General features: G+C 31.9%; 4 protein-coding genes across 5 annotated transcripts; all 4 read right to left on the bottom strand.

The window, feature by feature from the left end:
- Positions 1-4,034: 4,034 nt before the first annotated feature.
- LOC25485140 (heat stress transcription factor A-6b) lies at positions 4,035-6,249 on the bottom strand. The gene is made up of 2 exons (XM_013614299.3): positions 5,674-6,249; positions 4,035-4,926 (listed from the first exon to the last, which is right to left on the bottom strand). Exons 1-2 carry the CDS (start codon positions 5,968-5,970, stop codon positions 4,231-4,233), a joined length of 993 nt encoding a protein of 330 aa, XP_013469753.1. The 5' UTR covers positions 5,971-6,249; the 3' UTR covers positions 4,035-4,230.
- Positions 6,250-8,401: 2,152 nt separating this feature from the next.
- LOC25485141 (1,2-dihydroxy-3-keto-5-methylthiopentene dioxygenase 2) lies at positions 8,402-11,410 on the bottom strand. Its single transcript, XM_013614301.3, has 7 exons — positions 11,252-11,410; positions 10,069-10,180; positions 9,842-9,936; positions 9,562-9,676; positions 9,352-9,476; positions 8,862-8,932; positions 8,402-8,773 (listed from the first exon to the last, which is right to left on the bottom strand). Exons 1-7 carry the CDS (start codon positions 11,267-11,269, stop codon positions 8,707-8,709), a joined length of 603 nt encoding a protein of 200 aa, XP_013469755.1. The 5' UTR covers positions 11,270-11,410; the 3' UTR covers positions 8,402-8,706.
- Positions 11,411-13,882: 2,472 nt separating this feature from the next.
- LOC25485142 (uncharacterized) lies at positions 13,883-17,210 on the bottom strand. Of its 2 annotated transcripts, none has more exons than XM_013614305.3 (6): positions 16,992-17,210; positions 16,771-16,850; positions 16,153-16,258; positions 15,012-15,665; positions 14,715-14,915; positions 13,883-14,141 (listed from the first exon to the last, which is right to left on the bottom strand). In XM_013614305.3, the coding sequence occupies exons 1-6, from the start codon at positions 17,091-17,093 to the stop codon at positions 14,094-14,096; spliced, it is 1,191 nt and encodes a 396-aa protein (XP_013469759.1). In that variant the 5' UTR covers positions 17,094-17,210; the 3' UTR covers positions 13,883-14,093. The 2 variants fall into 2 exon arrangements, with proteins under 2 accessions (XP_013469759.1, XP_013469756.1); XM_013614302.3 differs by having other exon boundaries at positions 16,153-16,238; positions 16,992-17,069.
- Positions 17,211-19,858: 2,648 nt separating this feature from the next.
- On the bottom strand, positions 19,859-21,885 carry LOC25485143 (1,2-dihydroxy-3-keto-5-methylthiopentene dioxygenase 1). The gene is made up of 5 exons (XM_013614307.3): positions 21,728-21,885; positions 21,533-21,620; positions 21,356-21,450; positions 20,370-20,609; positions 19,859-20,184 (listed from the first exon to the last, which is right to left on the bottom strand). Exons 1-5 carry the CDS (start codon positions 21,737-21,739, stop codon positions 20,056-20,058), a joined length of 564 nt encoding a protein of 187 aa, XP_013469761.1. The 5' UTR covers positions 21,740-21,885; the 3' UTR covers positions 19,859-20,055.
- Positions 21,886-22,505: the final 620 nt, after the last annotated feature.

Consider the following 22,505-nt stretch of genomic DNA (forward strand, 5'->3'; position numbering starts at 1 on the left):
TTCTATTACAGAGAACTAAGCAACGCAGGAGAAATAATCCTCAATGCCTTCTTTCCCTTATATATGCCTTGTTCACTCCTTGATGTACACTTTTCATCCAATACTTGCCCACGTGTCTTTACTGCAATGACAGTTTGCTAGCTTCATTTGATGACATGGCATTCTCTATTTAAGATCATTACAGATACTATTGTAACTAACACGATGAAAATGTCTCATCCTGATCAATGTTTTGTTGTGAGCATTGTTCAATTTGTCACTTGATCTTTACGAGTTGATGATACAAAAATTGAATGAAAGCAAGTGTCACCATCCTAGAACCGTGATATGTGAAAGGGGAGACAAAAGAGCAATAATGTTGTTGAATGATTCAGATTTTTTCTTCAATGAAACAAACAAATGACTAATACGTGGAGGAGGGGATGAAAAAAAATTAAAGTAGCGGAAAGAGAATGTCTTATTTTTCTTTTTTAAATTAAGGAAACTATAAAATATTTTCATAATTAAATTAGATGTGATTGAAATTTATATGATCATTCAACCAATTTAAGATTATCAGAATCTCATTCTCTTGATAATCGGAGAATTAAGATTAAGAAAGTTTATAATGAATCATAGAATTGGAAGAATAGCTTTGATATTTATGGCGTTGATGAATATCTTTGTTCAAATTGTACAACTCGTTCTCAATTCGGATTTAGAAAAGCATGGGGTTGTCAAGATAAACCATCTTTAGTCGTACCGCCCTATTTTTTTTGGCCACGTCCCATCATATTCTAGTCACCAATATGGTTGTGCCACCCTCGCCATTTTTCTCCCCTTGTCAAGCTCTATCTCCTACACCCAACAGATCATTTGTCACATATTCACCGGAACTCTGCCACCTTCTATCCTTTAGTTTGTCGTTTGTGGACCGCCTTTGGTCACAAAACCACCACCACCAATCAACTCATCTCCTTCTTCCAAGCAAACCCCTCAATTTATTTCAAGATTTGATCAAGTTGATTTTTTAGACCACCGCCTTTAAAGGCCATTTTGAGTGAGCACGATTCTGGATCAAGAAGATGAACATCAATTCCTTGCTCACCTTCGTGAGGCCTGTCTATTGGATAACTTATTTTTATGTTATATGTATCAACGCTAGTCACCATTGTACAGTCGCAGGTAAAAAGCTTCGACCATCTTTGTTCTTTCTTTTTGTTTTCAAATGAACTTTCTCCATTGGAGGAAGAGGGAAATGATTTGGTTTATAGCGTGTGTCATAAATTTGGCATAACTTATTCATATCTAATGGTGTAAAAAAAGTTTTTGCATTGTGAAAGACCTAGTAAACTTGTACACCATAGACGTTACCTCTTTTTAAAGCACCAAACCTAACGTTTTCAGTATGATGTTTCGTGATGCTATACACTACTTACTTCAAATTAAACTTGAACAATACACGAAAAGGCAAAAACCTTCTTTTATATCTTAAGAGACTAACATTAGACATGCTATATCTTTTCTTTTTGACATTAAGGGAGCCTAAGAGAAATATTTTTCATTGATTATACTTTTAAATTAAAAAATTAACGGAGCCTAAAAATAATGGACAACATGGTGTGTGTTTTTTTTTTGACAAAAACACGGTGTTAAGCCCTCTTTGTAATAAAAAAAAAATGGACAACAAATAAATTATAACAAGCAATCAAATTCTATTAAAACAAGGCAGCAACAAGTCAACCGTATTGTTGTGGCATAACAAGAAGGAGTGTAAATTTTATGATATCATAGAAGGTAATCATGCAATTCAAGCATCTTCTATCTATCAAAAAAAAAAAAAAAAGCAATTCAAGCATTTTTAAGATAATGTAATTTACTCAAAATGAAAATGTAATTTACTTAAAATGAATAGTGAAAACTGAAATTAACGACTTCGCCTTTTTTTTTAGATATGCGAAATGATAAATAATCATTGATACTGACACACATATGCAGTGATCGGGTTCGAAACTCCGATCACGGCGTCTGAACTAACAATGTTTGACATTTCAGTAATGTATTTTCGGCACTTCAATTTAATTGGACTGCATAAGCCTTAACTTAACACATGTTAGAGATTTTCTTCATGAAATTAACTTTTCATTGCCCCAGTAGAAAATTCAACGTCACACAAGTCATAACAAAGTTGCAAAATGATACTAGTCAAATGGTTGATCTCCTAGGTAATCGATCTTGTCTCGTGCCAGCTACACTGTTCGTGTCATACATGACTTGTGCAATCTTCTTATCGCTTAATCAAACTATTGCATTGCAGTAGTGGTATGGAATCCAACTCAATTTTTGCGACACAACAATCACACAATTTTGAGCAAATAATAAGGTTTTTAATGAATCACGTTTTGTAATTCTCCAATTGCGTATAACTACATGAACAACTAAACACAATTTCAAGAGTTTTAACGTTGCCTCTCAAGAAAGAAACTTGCGTCACTTATCTAATTAAGTTGAAAGATACTTGTTCGCATATTCAAGTTGTTTTGGTTAATAACATGTTCTTCAAAACCTAGTAATCGAATTAAAGTGATTAATGAGTTAACCAGAAAACGTATCGTTCGAAGAACTAAAGTTCGATTTATGTTAGAATTAACTTTTGGACCTCTAGCCCTCTTCTCAACAAATCAAATATTCTTCAACTATTAATGAAATTAAATATTTTGTTATGATATGGAATTATTTACTTGGAGTTTTTGTTTTTTTTGGTACAAATTTGCTTGGAGAGTTATGTAGAAGAATCATGAATTGATGGTTGAAATAAGTTGTCCCTTTTGAATACAGATTAAGTATTACTCTCTACAATATTTGACTTTTTCCCTAACTAATTTTATAGGATTATTAACAGAGACAGAGAAGAGGGGATGTTAGGGCAAGAACGTAGAAAAGGACAAAAATTGTGTGTGGAAAAATAAGAAATTATGAGTACAATGTAAAAGCCACCTTCTGTTCTGGCAACTTGTAGTTCTAGCCATAATTAAGATGTGTTTGAAATCTAAACTAGATTCCAAGCTTGAAATCATAAGTTGATTGAGACAAATACATCACAAAACACCATACATGAAAAATTAGGACGAAAGAGACGCTTAGTCCAAGAACAAGAAATCAAATGCAAATAAGAGCTTCTTTAAATAAAATAAAAATGCAAATAAGATTTTCATTCCTAATCATAAAAAAAAAATATAAAAAAAATGTTTCTTCATTTTAAATTACCCTAACTGTTACCAAAGCAAAAGGGTTATACTACATTACACGATCTCAAGACATGTACCTCGCCCGTATGATACATTGGATTCTGGATATATGGTAGTATGAGTAATTGTTAGGAATTTGGATCCTCAAGTGCTTGAGAAGTTCATTTGGAGAGGGTATGTATACTTTTATCATACAAGAGTAAATGAATAGTGTTTAGACACGATTTTTTTTAATAATAAAAACGAGATTGATAAAAAATTATTTAATATTTCGAAGACAAATCAATTTATGTGTGCGATTAAATACTATTCATTTAATTTTGTGACGAAGATTAATACATAGAGAGAGAGAGAGAAAGAAAAACAAAAATGGATGGATTGAATATTTTAATCACAAAATTAGTTTCTCTCGATCTCTCTTAAATGAAGGTATTTGAGAGGATCCAAACTCAACTATTAGTAGGTAATCATAGAGTTATTAATTGATGATATAAAATTATTGGTGGAATTCATTTGAAACTTTATTTAGAGGTGATGTGTTGGAGGGATTGAGTGTTTATTAGGTATTATTATTAAAAAATTATAAAGGACTGTTTTGTACATGTAAAACTCACTTATGTCGTCAAAAATGGGTATCTCCTATTTGGATGCGCTTATATGGCTAGCAAAAGCTTCCACCCAAACTCAACAAATGTGTTGACTATGAAGCGGTAACACCGACAAGAAACCCTTGACACCATTAATAATTTGAAAAGGTTGTATATTTAAATGCATGTCGGTGTAAACGAACATCAAACACACCTTCAATTTGAAATGTCAGGGTTATACGGTTAGCCAATCAAAATGTAGCCTTAAGAAACACAAGAGATTAAAGTCAGCTTCCATGCATGCATATTCTTAGGTATGTATGTAACAAAAGAAAATACAGTCACCTGCTAAATCATTAATCAATGAAGCAAACTAGAAGAAGTCAGGAATGCAGCCAAGTTTTGATAAAAGCTTCCTATTTAGGAGGACTAGAGGCAAGATAACCAAGTTGCTCAGCCAATACATCAACATCTTCAATATCCACTTCATCTTCAATACCCTCTTTAAACAAATCTTGCCAAAACACTTCAATATCGATCTCTTTATCTCTTACTTCAAGTTGATTGATTTGATTGGAATCTTCCTCAACATCTTGATGTGTTTCGAGTTTGACAAAATTTAAGCACTCTTTATCAACATATCCTAATTCATCACCTGCTTCAACATTACTAGGCCCTTGATCAATAGTTCTCCTTCTCTTCTTAGAAAAAATTTCCTCTAACTCTTTTCTCCATTCCTTCTGCTGAACTAACTGTTGCAAGAAATTAGGATTTTGTATTGCCCTTGCCAAGAAATTCATCATCTGTTTTTGTTTTTGTTCACTTCTTTTAAGCCTTCCTTCCATTGCTTCAAGGTGAGTTCTAGTATTCTGTTGTTGTTGTCTAAGTTTCACCAACTCAACCATTAGAACTTGTCTGTCGCGCCTCAACCGATCCACTTCGATTCCGTCTGATCCAAACCTTCCCAGCTCAACACATGACGGGTCTAGTGCTTGCATTACTTGAGATTGATTTGCTTTTCTTCTTCTAATGTTCTTCAAAAGGATTTTTTGTCCTTTTAGAAACATCTCATTAGCAAATTCCCACCTATCTGCATCAACCTTTTTAAACCCCTACAATTTAATTTCAAATTTCTCCTTCATTTTCAAATCAAAATGCAATCCATAATTCCATTCAATGAAAACGAACACTAATTAACATTGACGTAGACATAGAAGTATGACATGACACCGACACATAGACATCATTAATAATTTTAAATAAAATAGAATTAATTGAATATAACCAAAGTATCAGTGTCGTGTTGGAATCGTGTCACATATATAGTAGACATTTTCTCGATCATGAGAAACAAACAAAAATGTTTCTTCATGATGTCATATCTCCAACTAATTAAATAGATGTTTATTTAATTTTGAGAGTATTGTTTAAACATTAAATTGATTCGAAGAATTTATCTAAATTCTCTAAAATCTTCCTCCAATAAATTTTTTTGACTTCCTTTATTAGGTGAAATTTGTATTACCATGAAAAATAACTCACACAATCAAGCTAAAGGATTGTCTATTAATCATTTTTTTTTTCCAAAGTCCTTCACTCCCAAACATAGCTTAGACTTTTATATTTCAACCGCAATATTGCATTGCAAAATGCAATTTAGAACTGCATTATTCCAGATAATGAATGAAACAAAAATGTTCTCTAGTGATGTCATATATATTGTCTCTTTTGATGATAAGGGTTGCTTCACCTCATCAGAATAATTAAGAAAACCAAAGATTAAAAAAGAAAAAAAAAACATATATATAATATATCATCACTACTTGAGTAGAGAGTTGAAATTAAATACTACTACTCACATAGGTATTAAGTTGCCTGACAAAACTGGAGAAATTGTTGTGCTTGAAGAATCTAGGGAGAAGAATAATGGAAAAGGCTTGAGGATCCCAAACAACAAAGCTATTGTTCCCTGTACTCCATGAAACTATATGATTTGTGGAAGGATCATCAACTATATCATATGTTTTTGTGAGGAATGGTGGAGGACCATTTTCATGAAGTCCTTCCCTTGGTTGAGGTTCACCAACCACAGAAAAGGAAGAACTTCCTCCTACAAATTCCTCCTTCATTCCACCATGATGAGGATTCATATTCATAAAAAGGATCTGGTTTGGCAAGTAGGGTTTGAATAATGAGAACTTAAACTAAATAGACTGATCATGATTACTAAACATAATAGGAAAATCAGATCATATCATGAGGGGGGGACACACAGAGAGAGTACAGAGAGATTTATGATCTTTGGAAGTGTTTTTGATTGGAATGATGTGAGTGAAGGAACATGAAGCAGGTACATGCTGTCTTGAGTTTTGTTCAATTCATTTATAAAATAGTTGTTATGTTATGTTATATGCCATTGTTCTTGTGTTTTTTTCCCCTTTTCTTTATAGATGGCGAAATATATTATTATATAGGTCAAGTGACTAATGGGGAAGGTAAAGTACAAGACAAATCTAAGATGTCGACTAGATATTTTTCTCCCTCCTCTCTCTTATTTCTCTTTTGGGAAAGCCGTTGCATTGCACTTCCATACTTCTATTACTTCATTTTATTTTATTTTCTTGAAACCGTCGGTAAAACCTTTTGTTCATTAAGTTCACACTACATAATTATTTTTTTATGAGATAAAGTTTAGGGTTTAGGTGGTTGAGTTTCGGAAATTCATCAAAGTCAAAACAGACTTCAAGACTTAAAGACATTGACAGTTTGTACGACAAAAAAATCATCAAAACAGTCATGAAAGTTGAACTCACAACTTTATCGGTGAGTTAATTTCTTACCGATTAGTCCATATCCTTTTTAATTATTGGTGCAATCTCTACTTTGTACTTCACATATTAATTTATAATTCCTTTTCGGTCTTTTTTAATGAAAAAGTGATAACTTTGTCTGTTGTCAAGGACCGAGTAATGAAAAGCTACAGATGAGGACTTGTGCTTGAGAAAATCTAATTCAGATGGTCCTTAAAAAACATACTTTTTTTTTACAACAAAACATACATTTTATTTCAACATCAACATACAAATATATTTAACAGAAGAGTTAGATGATTGACACAAAAGTTGTAAAAAATATATATAATTTATCTGGTCTCACTTATTTTCTTTTATCTTCTATATATAAGTGATTATAAATTACACGCAAAAGTTAATATAAGATATACACAATAGAATTTTAAAAGATAGATATATATGGTCCAACATTTTACAACAAATACATTTAACTTTTTGAATCCATTTTACTGATATTTTGATATAGAGGAAATGCTAAATTTGACTTCAAAATTTTTATGAGTAATGGGAATGTACATGCTTGATTAGACGACGGATGAGAAATGATTTTGGTTACACAAGGCGTGGAATATCAAATGGGCATTGGTTGGCATTGGATCAATGTTTGCTGTGAAATCATGTCGATTTCTAAGAAAACCAATGTATGAAAAAAAAAAGTTGCGTTATATATATATATATTTGCGTTATAATTGTTCTTCGTGGTTTTTCAAGATGTAAAAATTCTTAAGAGCGAGTGAAGGTGGGGCAGTCAAACCTTTTGGCACAAAGGAGAGATCGAAACGTGTATCCACATATGGTTATCATTTCAAATTAAATAATATATTTTTGAGAGATTAGAGGTCTTGTCAAAATAAAATAGAGATTAGAGAGATGAAACTAGAGATATTAAAAAAATAATTATATACTCCAATGAAAAGAGATGAGACTAGAATATGCCCGACACCATCAAAATTCAAAAAGCAAAATCGCAGATAACTGTAGTGTAGTGTCCCGTGTCCTGCTTTTTGTTTTTTCTCTGGGGTACTTAATTTAGTTTGTTTAATTCAAACTTTGGTATCAAATCACATTTTATTTCGCAGACTATTAGGCAAATTAATGATTAGGTGTAGTGTTTCTCACCACGCAATTAAGAGTTGATACCACTGATCACCCCATCTTCCTCACTGAACCAGTAGTTTCATACCCAATACTAATTGAACCTTGTGCTTACCTATGGCACTCTTGAATTAAATAACTACTCACACCTTTCTTGTTAAGACTTAGCTCGAGCTCAACTCAGATAGATACTAGTCTATTAGGTGAGATTTGGGAAAACTTAACTGAACATTTTTATCTACTCCCTCGATATTGGACGATTTTAGTCAAATAGATGAGAAACTATCATTTAAGAATCATTGCCTTAAAACTTCCAAACATTGCCTTAAAGCACGTCAAAATGAAAAATCAAGCAAAAATGAATACATTCAAATTGCTTAATGGTATTCCTATGGTTCCAATGCTGTAAGTAAGAATCATTATATTTTGACAGAAATTTCTAGAAGAGAATTGTTTTAGTACAAGGGTTCCTACTTTCTACAGCTGCAGCTGTAGATGATCCATGCCTATTTCCTACTCAATTCGGCAGTATTCAGCGGACTACATTATGGGCTTTCCTCGAGTCCCAGTTTAGTATTGGCCTCTACTTAATCAAAGAACACATTGAGTAGGACTCATAACCATTACAAGGGACAACTAATTGACCAAAAAACTCGAATTAGAAAACATTAACAGTCTATTGATGTATATGTTTTATTCTGTCTGCAATTCTGATAACAATATTGCAAATACAATTATTTTACAACACAGGCAACAAACACAATGGCATGGATATATATATATATATATATAACATTGAGGGTTCAAAGGGTAACTTGCATACCACAACATAAAAGAACGGGTTTCTTTCTTTGTTTTACAGATCATTATTTATTTCTCAAACTTGGTTAAAGTATCAAAGCCTTGGTCCTTTTTATCCCATGCTACAATCAGGCAGAATCAATCTTAAGCAGTGGCGTCAACAGCATGGCTAGCAACATCCTTCTCCACAAAAGTCTTGATATATTGCCCTCTGCGCATTAAAATCGCAATATGAGGTTCGACATAAATTCTCTGATTGTCCCATATGCTACCTAATTACTAAACTGGTTAAATCATACCTAGCAGGAAGATGATCATGTGGGCGATTGTATGGAGTCCAAATTGGTTCACCAACAAAAAATCGCAATGCCTGTATAATTACAATCATGTAAGAAACACATATGAAGTAGACTAATCTCAGCAAATGTTAAGATAAAGAAAGAAGTTGAAAATGCATATCAACAACTAAAAGATAACAAAAATAGGCTTGCAATATGTCACATCACAAGTTACACCTTCATCTTAACATATATTCAAGAATGCAACTAACCAAAATCATTGCAATCACATCCTTCTGTTTAATAAAAAGTATGTGAAGGGCAGACGCACAATAGGACTTCCAAAAAGAGCACCGGACAATGTTTTAAATTCAAAGAACCAAAGTTCAAAAGCTAAGGTTATCAGAAATTGAGACAGATTAACAGAAAAATGATAAGCTAAGGGAATGATTTGCTATTAGCAACAGAAGAAAGTAGCACAGTTACAAATTTACAACTATGCAGTCGATACCTTAATATAATTGCTCTCATCCAATGTAAAGCGGTGATAAATTCCAGCAGGTAAAATGATCATTCCTCCTTTCTTCACCCATACACGAATCCAAGCCTCATTGCGATCCCTGACATCAAAGTAACCTAAAGAAAAACAGGGAATGTTAGCAATTTGACAGGGTAGGCATGGTAACGAGAAAATCAGATCAAACAAGAAATCTGTTCATACCACTTCCAGCAACACAGTAACGGATCTCCTCATCAGTGTGCAGATGCTCTTCAAAGAAGTTCTTGATCTTCTCTTCATAATTTGGCAACTTTTCTGGGCAGACCTCACAAACATCCTGCAGAAAATGCGCCTCAGATAAAAATTTCAAAAAGCATGACGTAGCCGGAATGTTAAAATGCAGACATTTGACATCAAAACGAAATGAAAAAATGTTAGGCTTTTCATAAATAGTTCTGAATGTTACATATAATTAAACACACACTTTTCTCTCATCACTAACCATGTAAGAGTAACCACGTTCTTCACGAATCTTTTTCAGCTCTGGATCTGTTTCCGGGTTATCGGCATCCAATTTCCAGCTAAGGACTCCAAGTTCTGCAATTTTAACATGAGTCAAAGTTCAGACGTGACTTGTGAACACAAACCCTACAATTAGCATGTAAATATAACTAACACATGCAACAAGAAGCGTGTAAATATAACTAACACATGCAACAAGAACCTTACCAGCAAGTTGATCCAACGAGACAAACTCCTTCGGTTCTTTGTGATGGGGAAGTCTTTGATCTTCCTTGCTATCATCCATATACCAAGCTTGAAGAACTTCCTCTCGGGAATCCTATGAAAAATGCCATACGAAAATATGATTCATCTTATTTCTACAACCTCTCAACAACCCATAATGTAACAGCATCAGTTGTAGTACGCATCTTATTGAGAGAGCAACTTGGGCATATGATATAAACAAGATTGGGCATAACACTTCTAAAAAAGAGGGCGTGCAATTTAGACGACAAAATCAATAAAACTAACAATTAAGATTTCAATAAAACAATTGTGTAGAATGCTGAAGGGGTGATTATATTATATATATCAAGTATCAGCCATTATCTTGTACTCAATTTTTTAAAATTCACCCTTTTAATTCAAGTGACAAATCGAATGAAATAAAAAAAAAATAAAAAATGTACTTATGATTGGAAAACAAAAACAAAAACAAAGCAAAAGACTGTTGCAAAAATAATTACTGACCTTCCAAAATATTTTCATATTCACAACATATCAATAATAGCACAAATAAGGAGTCATCAATTTAAGAGCCATTTCCAATAGGACATTCAGACCCAAAAAATGACGGTAAGCATCCAATTCTCGCAACCCACAATCCAAACCTATTATCTTAGTTTTTAGAAGGAGTAGCCCACAGTAGTAAAGGTTGGCACGACAAAGTAATATTATATAGGAGGTTGGGGGATTGATCCCTATTACAAATCAATTCCCCTCCTCCTAACAAACTAACCATGAATTTTTTTTGCCTATATGAAAACCTAATATGTATTATGTATGTAGATTCCTATCAAACCCACTTCACTATTTACGGTCTTAATTATGAGGAACATTTCACTTTTAGATTCATTTAATAACAAATGTATTGTATTTGGTCGATAATTCAGACCAGATACATTAGTTATTTATCTAAAAAGTAATTTTTTGCTTGTAATTTTCTTACAGAAACTTAAAATTATCAACACAGAGAAACGGTGGAAGTTGAATTCAAATAATTTATGGTACAATCATTGACAACAACATAATTATTTTCAGGGAAAATGGTATAATTTTTTGAATCAAAGCTACGAAAATGATATAATCGAAAAAATTCACGAGAGATGAAGAGGAATAAGAATAATACCTTGTTGGATGAAACCATGATGAATGATGGTGTTTGAGCTTTGGTTTGAGTCTCGAGGTTTATCTCGATCGAACTTTACCAGAAATGCTTAATGGTTACGCGATTTATATTTTCCATAATTTTCCAAACACACCCTCTTTATTTACCAAAACGCCCTTCAGTCTTGCAAAATTTTTAGTTAAGTTTTTCTTTGTTTTTTCTTATTTTTTATATTCTCTTTTTATCAAAAAAAAAAAAATTATTTATTTCCTTGTTTTTTCCTTTTGACTCCTATTTATGTCTCTGTTGAAAAAATATTTATTTCCTTGTTTTTTTCTTGACTCTTATTTATGTCTTTGTTGAAGGAAAAAAATAGTTACGGGTACAAGGTTTTTTTTTGTCAATTTTTTTTCTTGAAAAATAAATAAGTTAGAGAATAATAAAGAGATATGTCATTTGGTCATGTTATAATCAAAAATCAACATTTTAGATTTATTTATTAAATGATGTATGTAGTTAATAAAGACCATTAAATTTATTATTACGTGTGGTCTTATCATTATCAATAAACCAAAAGAATATCACGATAATCTTATTATTTGATATGTATCAACAAAATTACATTATGTGTTATTCATGTTTCCACGATACATTAAAGGTTACAGTCGCAAATATTATCATTTTTTTTTTTGTCAAAACAAATATTGACCCTTACATAATATTGTCTATTCTTTAATACATCCTCCCTCCGTCCATATATGTAAACCTCCTTTGTTTTTTTCACATTTTTAAAAAAAAATTGTCAGTGTAATTAATGTGTCTGTTTTGTGTGTTAATATTATCAAATTGTCCTTTATTTGTATGTATATTAAATTTGACTTTTCAAATTTCAAAGACAAGTTAATAGTATTAATTAAGCGTATGCTTAGGAAAAAATAATAAATGCATCTTGTAATTTAAAAAAGGATTTACATTTACGGACAAAAATAAAATCAAATACAGTATGTGGCTACATTAAGGAACAGAGGGAGTGAATAACAAAGAAAATTGTTATTTTATGGAAAACACGGTTGTATGTTTTTCGTGTTTCTAGTGAATCCAAATTTTGTGCCAAATTGCATTTCCCTTAAAAGATGTAAATATTATGGTATGACTTTCTCTCTTTTGTAAGTCACATACTAAACCTCTAAATTTCACACAAAATTGTGTGGGAAAAGGAAAAGGATGATAGACAATTGAAGATGGACTTGGCTGCTTCAAATGAAAGAAGACTCGTGCCGCAGAAGGATTAACACGCGACAAAAAATCAGCCTCAAAACTTCAAACATACATGGTGCATGCTCTCACAAAATAATTACAATACTTTCTTGGGGGTAACTATAATTTACTCCGTCCATCTCATAATAACTGAATCATTTTCAATAAAAAAGTGTCTCAAAATAAGTGAGTCATTTCATTTTTCAATACATCATTAATTATTTTTTTTCCTTTATAACTCTAATTAATACTACTTTCATCACGCCTAATTCAATATATTCCACTTTGCATTTATGATAATGGAGAATACATCAATCCTTAACAAGAACACTCAAAACCATTTTTCTCTCCTTCATTTATATATTTGTCTTAATATGTGTCATTTGAGCAAATGGCTCAGTTAATCCTGAACAGATGGAATATTAAAAAAATTATACATATGATGTCAATATTTTTTATAGGATCGTCTATTAGTATATGTTTCATATATATAATTTCTTTTGACGTCATATAACTCGAATCATTGAACACGACATTGAATTGAGAGGTGTATTGATCAGTAGAATTGTTTGATAATGAAAAGATGATGAAAATACAAACTTTCGGTTTTTTCATATTTTAAATCTTTAGGTGTATTTTGATGCTTTTACAAACCAACTTGTTGGACTTTCGAATATACATGAACTGATATTTTCGATTGTCTAACTAAATAACTATTCTCTTTTCATTTTGATTTTTCCAGGTGTCAATTTAGATGGGTTAACTTAATTTCTTCAAAAAAAAATAGTTAATGAATTCCAACAAAGACGAATTGTAAAAATTGAGTTTGATTGGTGGTCAAACTCCAGATTATCATAGCTTGTTCTCCCGAGAACGGACGGTTAACACAAAAAAAATAATAACTATTCTACCTAAAAAGAACTAACTATTCCTCTCGTTGACTAAAAATCAAGCCGAATTTGGCAATATCATTACTGCATGTAGGAACTCTATTGCAGCAATTCCTAAACTTTAAGATAGGTTTTGTTAGGAGACAAACTAATTCGATCGCACATTGCTTAGCAAAGGAGGCAAATTTGTATGCTCGTCACCAGGTTTTTTATTTGATTCCATCTTGTATTGCTACTATCTGAGGAATGAAATAATATGAGTTTTTCCTCTCGTCAAAAAGACTAATAACTACTGTATTCATATTCCATACAACCAATAAAGAAATAGATTAGAATCAATAACGCTTTAGATATTAGAAAAAGAAAGAGGATTTAAATCACACTCTTGCATCAAATGAAAGTTCACAGAATGATAACTTAATTTCGAAGCACTAAATTCATCTGCATGCAATGTAAACACAGTACACGGCAATCAATTGATACAAGCTTCCATGAAAGGGGAAAATAAAACTGAGTCGATCTTATATACACAAATTAAAATGAGATATATAAATATGGAAGACTTCTGATACAAATTTATCACATTATTCATCAAACATTTAAATAAGTCAAACTTTTGCTATAAATTTATCATATATATAAATGAATTTCACCTTGGATTGTGACACCGTTTAGGGATGTATACAAATTTGGATCTGAATGGATTGCCACTAAGGCTATACTACATGTTCCAAGGCTATAGTTTCTAATGCTATTGAGATTTCCTGCAAAGATGAAGAGTATGGTTATTTTACATTAAACAGAAGAGTTTAAAATGTTCCACAAAAAATATAACATTTGAACCAGACAATAAGCAAGCTATATAGGCATACATTTCATGCTGACATATTAAACAATGAACTAAAAAAATCAGCTTGTACACTTTCTTTCGACTATAAACTATTTACTTTAATGCAATATTAGACCATACAGCTTCTGAAGAAGAGTTATATTTGTTGTAATAATATCTTTCATGTGTTTGTTGTGCCTTTTTTTCGTATACTGGATACATCCATTTTGTGAGTATAAACACACATATTGCTAGAACTGGTATATAAACAAAATCACAGTAATGAAATTTATCATTTCTATTGAAAAGTAGAGGGTCTCTACCTTATTCGTGAGTGTGACTTGCCAGTATATTATTAGATTAAGATGAAAATACAAACCTATTGTTTATATTTTTTTTTTCTCTCTTTCTTCTAAATGGAATTGAAGAATTAGGATCCATGTGATCCTCCATGGCTATCAATGTGAACATAATTAGTAAAAACGGTATATTATAATATGTAACTTGCCTTCAGCTTTGCAGTGCTTGAGAATAAGCAGCTTGATGTGATTGCCTTCCCATGATCTAAAAGCCATCCTACTTCACTTAGAGTTTCACCAACCTTGTTTTGTTCAAAAGAAAACCACAGTTGCTTAGGAAGTAATACATTGTTTTCTCCATCTCTAACAGACTTCTGTGTTTCGTCACCTAAAAGCTCTCGAAAGATCCCCTGGAGTCAAATAGAAAGCAGTGTACTGAAACCAACAAAACAAGAAAAATACATATATGAAAAACAATGGGTAATAAGAGAGACCATTGCACTCACAGTGTTTGTAGTGTCAAAAGTGGTGACAGCTTTAGATCCCTGCCAGATACCAGCAATATCTGAAGAAATCATGGGTGCAGTAGAAGCGAAAGCAGAATCACGGATAGCACAACCTCCAAGTTGATCGCCATTTCTGAATGGTCCATACCACTGCTCACGAAATACTCTAATACCTTGTAGCTCCATCTCTGTATTATTTAATACACAGATACGCTGAATAAACCTAACCCGAGATTCAAAATCTTGAGGATTGATCAAGCAGTACTCCAACTCTATCAAGTCATCCTTCTTTTGCCAGACAGCAACATAAGAGCCACTGGATTGGTAAGCAAAGGCGTTAACTTCACTGTTTTCCACACTCACTTTTCTTTCATCAGAACTGTATACTGTAGCAGCATCAGCCTCGCATCCAACAGTGGGAAGTAACTGAACAGACCTGTACTGAATAACATGATCCTTTGGATCAGCAAGAGTGGGGCATTGAGTCTGCCAATCAAATACTTTGACCTCCCATTCTCGGTATGCTTCAGGCACCACCGACTCTGGCAGTTCGATCACCTTCCCTTGTTTACTGAAGTCTGCTCCAAATCCATCCCATTCACCAGATATTCTTCCGGAAAATTGCGACCAAGCTTCAATACTTTTGTCATGTACCTTTAGAGAAGTTCTAATCTCATCATAATATGGAATAGCCAAATTGATATTCTAACTACCTAGTATTGCATGAACTTCAAACAAGACCAGGGAAAGGGTAAATTTGTGTCATCATCCGTTAAGCAAGGTGGCAAAATTCAACAGCAGCAACAGGTTACAGAATCACAATCTACAATTAAGTTTGATAAAGATAAAGAGCAAACTAAACACCAAGGTCCTTCAAAAATATTTTCTACATTACATCAGTCCTCCACTTAATTTGGTCATTAAAATCAAACATCGCATACCACTAGTTTCATCCTTTGATGACTAATTTGGGTAAAAATGCGACATTGAAGGACCAGTTTAACGATGCATATAGTTTTGGCAGACCAATTTCATGTATATATATTTACTCAAAATTCAAAAACAGATGACCACAAGGCAAGACAAGATGAAATGGTAGGATGGATAAGAAACAAGTTGAAAAAATCACCCTTGTTCTTACCTGATGAGAATCGACTTCGCCCATTACACCTATCAGACCATCAATTTCGCCTATTTCTTTCACTGCTTCCTTTGCATCTTGATTGGCTGCACACATCAAAGTTCTCCTGTTTTTAGATTCAAACACTCCAATTTACTATTCATAGCTTCAACAGTAAGAGTGTGTTACAAGATTACACACTACATTGTACCAGTGAAAGTGGTGAGGTGGAAAATGACAAATTAATTTGGAATAATAAAGTTTAGATACATTGACATTTTTCCCTCAATACAACCATAAAATGGAAGCTAAATCAAACCCCGAATAACAATGAAAGCAACAATATTTAGAAAATTAACAGCATATTTGGATTGAATTATCTGAGGTTATCTACAAACATGAGCACTTATGAATTATGATTGCAAGAGTTTATGGAAACGGCTTATGACATGTCCCTAAACTGTTTTAACCTTATTTTCATAAGCTCTCCATGAAAGCTTAAATAAAAACAATTTGACTTTATTTTATCTTTTCTTATAGAAATAGCTTATAGATAAGCACTTATATGTTAAGTTATGTTAGAAGTGCTTAACAAAATTGGTTGTCCAAATAGGGCCTAAATATATGGAATTTTATTACCTCCTCCTCCAATTGAAAGAAAATGGTCTGAAACCAAGCAATAGGAAAGCCCCAAATTTCCCTTTTTGCTGCAGTGAACTCTGAATAAGAGAAAGATATATTTTTTAAGCATAATCAGAAAAACAAAACATCAATCTGAAAAGGGAAAATTGAAAATTGCATTACATAAAGAAGGGATTTGAGAAAATTAAGAAAAAATATGAGTGAAAGGAAGTACATACATGTGGTAGATGAGTGGAGGATGAAAGGGTGGAGAAACAACGTTGTTGAAGAATACAGGGAGAAGGTGAAGTGGTGACGTTTACAGAGAAGAATGATGTCATTATTACAGAGAAACTATGTATGTACTTTAACAGAATTATTATCGGAGGATCTTTGTCTTAGCCTATCCTATGTAACCACTCTTCAACCAGACAGACATATCACAAAATAAATAACTTCATTTCAATCGTAAGGTACAAATAATTTTGAATGGGGAATTAGTTATTTTGGTCCATATAATCATAATAATCCTGTTTGATTATGCAAGGAAATTTTAAAATACTGTTTGATTATGCACTTCGTAATTAGTCTCTGACGTTAAAATACTTTGTTTATTTTGTCAAATTAATCATTTAATGTATTTATTTATTCTCATATCAATCCTTATAAATATTTATTTATTGTTATTTCAGTTCCAATATGAAAAGTTACTGTGAGTATTAAGGGATTGTTTTAGTGTTAGAGACTATATTGACTAACAAAGTACATAATTATGAACTATTTTAAAATTTTGATATATTGTAGAACTATTGTAACTATTCTTAACATCGTAAGAGCCAACAATATACAGCTTAGAGCCCGTTTGGATTGACTTATTTTTTATCTTATAAAAAATAACTTATGCAAATAAATAAGCTTTTATGTTGATTTATAAGTTTTCACTAACGGAAAATTGTATCTTCATAACCTATTTTTTCATAAACTACAATGACAAGCTTATAAATAATACAAAAAAGCTCATTTATTTACATAAATTGTTTTATATAAGCTCAAAATAAGTCTTATTCAAACGGGCCTTTAATCTCAAATGCGCTTCAAAACATCATTAGCAGGATAAATTGACCTACAAAAGTTACTTTCATAATTCCCTTTGTTCCACTTAAACAACAAGCATTCTGTTTTGTGAGGATTCAAATATTTAAAATCAAAATTGCATTTGTGAATCTTATAATTTACAATGTAGTCTATATTTAACGGTAGATCTGTCAAAATAATGACAACATGGTGGTAATGATATAATTTAACATTAATTGTTTCACCTAAAATTTAAACTTGAAGTTTTCTATTTTTTAAATGACCGTCATTTGGTTAAGCTAATTAACCACTTAACACGATAATTTAACTCATTTATATTTTGCATGACATTCACCACTCAATAAAACATGACGAGGAAGAATTCAAGTTCAATTTGTTTTCTTTAAATAATAATAAATGGGACGAGGAAAACTTCTCCGGTTGAAACGGATCTATCTAACTTGAATTAATCATATCTTTTTTATTTCTTCGGTAGATTCTAATGCGATGTTATGATCCAAAATAGCACATGGGACATGAATCACTTGATCCAATAATTAAAGGAATAAAACTAACAAGAAAATATTCTCTTAAGCTTCTATAAAAGGGGCCAATGATTGGAAGCAAAGGTATAAAGAATATTGAGATTTTTTTTTATTCTGACCCTATATTTCAAAAAAAAATCAAATCTGACCCCTTATCAGATTTATTTTTCAAAATGACTCACTTTCTATTTTTGTTCTTTTTTTTTTTTGTCGTTTTCCTCATTCCCGCCATTTGAAACGGCGGGAATGAACCCCCTCTCTGACACATGTCTGCGCGTGATAGGCTCTGCAGGTTTGACTTGCTTTATTGTTTAATTTTTTTTTCAATCCCGCCGTTTGAAAGGGCGGGATTGGATATTTGAATTTTATTTTGTTTTTTTTGGCAACATATGTATATTAAAAACATAAATAATAATAAATAAAAACATATCAATGATAATGATGATAAATGTTAATTTATTTGAACACATAATACATAACGTTATTAACTATCGGTTATTTATACTCGGACAATTTCTCCTACTATGACCGGTATGCTGATGTGTAAAATCCGCAAATGCATAGTTTTATCGAAGTAATAAAATCATCGTTTCACATGGAGTTGTTGTAATTATGATTCTCGTTTTAATTTAGAGTTAGCTGAAAGAATTAAAGTTTGGATTTTTGCAAATTGATTGATGTAAAAGTAATAATAAAAAACACATCGGGATTATTGGTTCATCATAATGATAAATATTTCACAATCCAAACCTATATCGAAATAAATTAATATTTATCATCATTATCATTAATATGTTTTTATTTATTATTATTTGTGTTTTTAATATACATATGTTGCCCAAAAAAACAAAATGAAAAAAAATCAAATATCCAATCCCGCCATTTCAAACGGCGGGAATGAAAGAATAAGTGTCAAAGAGGAGGCTCATTCCCGCCGTTTCAAAAGGCGGGAATGAAGAAAACGACAAAAAAAAAACGAACAAAAACAGAAAGTGGATCATTTTGGAAATAAATCTGATAAGGGGTCAGATTTGAAAAAAAAAATTGACATACAAGGTCAGAATAAAAAAAAATCAAATATTGAAGAAAAGTCTCCTCCTTTTTGGTACTCTCCTTGAGAGTAATGGCTTAGGTCTTTAGACTAAGTCTTCTTCTATTTTTCTACTAATTCATTAAGTTGTCAATTTACATTTTATTCGATCAATTTCTCTTGTATTGTGTTTTTTAGTGAATTCAATACAGAGCTATTTCATCCAATTGTTTTGTATTCTAAGAAAACTATAAGAATGATTGTTCATCCAAAAAATATGGTCAAGGACGCATACATGGAACATAAAAAGGTTCCATGTATTTCCTTAGGCAACCAAACCAAATTTAGCAAATCTATAATCTCTAAGTATTATGATAATAACAAACATGAGTATTATATGTCATTATCTCATCAACAGACAAACAAAATTGAACAACTGTAGACGGAACACAACAGGTCATAAGTTAACAAACACTAATGCTCTTAAAATTCTTTAAGACAGATTCTTCCCATACTTTATCTGTTTTAGGTTCATAGATATATAGGTCTTTTCCTCTTAGGGTAAAATCTATACAACAACATTCCAATAGTTCCATTACAGACCATAAAGTTATAATGTCTAAAATAAAATATAGTTGCATAGATTTAAGGGTCCTAATGAGCTGCAAGTGGCACACCAGTTTTCTCAGTCAAGCCCTTAATGTATTCCTTTCTAGCAGGGTTATCTTCCTGTGGTCGATTATATGCTGTCCACACTGGCTCTCCCATAAACAATCTCATTAACTGCACAAAACCACATACATAACATATGCATATAACAAAACAATTAATTCTAATCATCCAATATAACACCTTGAATCTTGATCAATTTGAAGTTTTTAACATGCTTAAAGGTAAAACTGCATTACTTTCTACATTCCACATCCCAAAAATGAAGCCTTAATCAAGAATATTGATAGGTTGATTACCTTCACATAGTTATTTGTGTCAAGAGTGAACCGATGGTAGATTCCTGCTGGTAAAATGATAAGATCACCAGCCTTGATCCAAATGCGAATCCAGCGATCGTTTTTGTCTCGAACATCGAAGTAGCCACTTCCTTCCAAACAGTAACGAATCTCTTCATCTTCATGAATGTGCTCAGTGTAGAAGTTCTTCAACTTCTCTTCATAATTTTCAACTTTCTCCGGACATAAATCAAGTAAATCCTACAACATATTTAAATTGTACGGAAAAATATTCAAGATACGAAGATATATGTTACCAACACCCAGAACATCCTTAACAAATGGTTAGCAATTTTGAAAGATGACATTCCCCTTCAATTAGTCCAATCAAAATGTTCAACAGGCCAAAAGTTAATCTTGACATCGCCATATCTCTAACAACTCTAGTGCAGGTGCTCCTAAATATTATTGTCGGTCTCAAACTAAAGGCATGTTGGAATTGACTTATTTGAGTTTATCTACCGGCATAAGTATTTGTGAGACTGTTCGGTAGAGCTTATGAAAACAACCTTTGATATGTCCGTAAGTTATTTTCAGCCAATTTCTATAAACTCTTCAAGATAACTTATCAAAACAACTTATAACTTATATAGGAATAATTGACCTAATTTTATCTTTTGTTATAAAAATAGTTTATAGACAAACACTTATATGATAAGAGCTTATGCTATAAACACTTAATAAGTTGTTTACCTAACAGTGGCGTTGCTGCTAAGCTCTGTGCAGCATGTCCTAAGAAATTTACATCAACAAAAATTTGAAGGCTGTTTAAAATAAAATACGATAATAAGTCATATGTTCCCTGTTTTAATCTTAGAACATGTTAAACCCACAAGAAAAAATCCATTTTCAGTCTTACCATGTAATTGTAGTACCACTAGAAAACTGAATATGAATAATTGCATTTAATAAAAAAATAAAAATTAAAAACACAGCAATATTATTACCATGTAATTGTATCCTCTGGCTTCTCTAATGTTCTTCAATTCTTGATCATTCTCACAGTCATTAGGGTTCAGCTTCCAGTATAAGACTCCCAATTCTGCAAAAATTACAATTTTCCCTTAAACTTGTGTCACAATAAATTAAAACTATATATTACATAAAGAGATATGATTAATAACCTGCTAATTGGTCCAAGAAAACAAATTCATTGGGGTAGCCATGGTGAGGAAGTCTTGGATCTTCATTGTTATTGTCCATGAACCATGCCTGTCACAATTTTTAATTATTAACATCACAAATCTTATATTAAGATTAATAAACATCACAAATATTAGTTTAAGATTAATCCATAGAGAAGAAGAATAAGAACTCACCTCAATCGCCATGAGTAACAATTTTTTAGTAGTTTCAATTCAATGACTCTTCTCTAAGCTTACTGTAATATTCGTTTCCTACAAACACAAAAATCTGCTGAGAGTATATTATATATTTGTTACGGGAAATGTAATTAAAAAAAAAATGGTTTAATAGCCGTTTTCGTTCCTAATTTTTTCAAAGTTGCGATTTTGGGTCACTAAGAAAAAAAAACTACAAAATCGTCCACTAAGTTTTGCAACTGTGGCTTTTTTGGCCCCCAATGGCAATTTATGATAAAAAAAAAACATGTGGCACCTCACTTAGGGTGTCACGTCAACGTAAACCGAGCCAAAATTGGTCTTGGGGGCCAGAACTGCCGCAAATGCAAAACTTATGGAACAGTTTTGTAACTTTTTTTCTTAAGGAAAAAATCGCAACTTTCGAAAAATTAGGGCTAAAATTATTATTAAGCCTTAAAAAATTGAATTCTATATTATTGTGGTGCAATGTTTTTTTGTGGTCTAATGTTTTTTTCTACGCATTGTGGATATGTTGTGTAATATTATCCGTGAAAAATATCAACAATGTCATTTTATGAAATTGCGTTGCGTCAAATAAAAAATTGTCGTTTTATGAGATTTTTTTCTTCTTGCTAGTGCTTCAACAAATGATTTTCTGGTCTCTTCTCTTTTTTTTTTTTTTTTTTCTGAATGATTCTAGTCTCTTCTCTTGTTAACTCGATTTAATTTTATGGCACAGAAAGAATCGACAAAATGTAATTAAACAATTTTTATT

Source organism: Medicago truncatula, chromosome 1, assembly GCF_003473485.1.
Source record: "Medicago truncatula cultivar Jemalong A17 chromosome 1, MtrunA17r5.0-ANR, whole genome shotgun sequence".
Taxonomy (NCBI): domain Eukaryota; kingdom Viridiplantae; phylum Streptophyta; class Magnoliopsida; order Fabales; family Fabaceae; genus Medicago; species Medicago truncatula.

Bases quoted from the DNA above. Each gene is read 5' to 3' on its own strand.
- LOC25485140 (XM_013614299.3), bottom strand. From the start codon at position 5,970: ATGAATATGAATCCTCATCATGGTGGAATGAAGGAGGAATTTGTAGGA. The intron at 4,927-5,673 runs GTGAGTAGTAGT...ATTAAATTGTAG, and splicing joins TCAGGCAACTTAATACCTAT to GGGTTTAAAAAGGTTGATGC.
- LOC25485141 (XM_013614301.3), bottom strand. The intron at 9,677-9,841 runs GTTAGTGATGAG...CATTTTCTGCAG, and splicing joins AACGTGGTTACTCTTACATG to GATGTTTGTGAGGTCTGCCC. The intron at 8,933-9,351 runs GTATCGACTGCA...GTAATTATACAG, and splicing joins ATGAGAGCAATTATATTAAG to GCATTGCGATTTTTTGTTGG.
- LOC25485142 (XM_013614305.3), bottom strand. From the start codon at position 17,093: ATGACATCATTCTTCTCTGTAAACGTCACCACTTCACCTTCTCCCTGT. The intron at 15,666-16,152 runs GTAAGAACAAGG...ACTTCTCTAAAG, and splicing joins GCGAAGTCGATTCTCATCAG to GTACATGACAAAAGTATTGA. The intron at 14,916-15,011 runs GTGAGTGCAATG...ATTTGACTCCAG, and splicing joins CTTTTGACACTACAAACACT to GGGATCTTTCGAGAGCTTTT.
- LOC25485143 (XM_013614307.3), bottom strand. The intron at 20,610-21,355 runs GTAATAATATTG...AATATGTTGTAG, and splicing joins CCAGAGGATACAATTACATG to GATTTACTTGATTTATGTCC. The intron at 20,185-20,369 runs GTAATCAACCTA...GGTTTTGTGCAG, and splicing joins ACACAAATAACTATGTGAAG to TTAATGAGATTGTTTATGGG.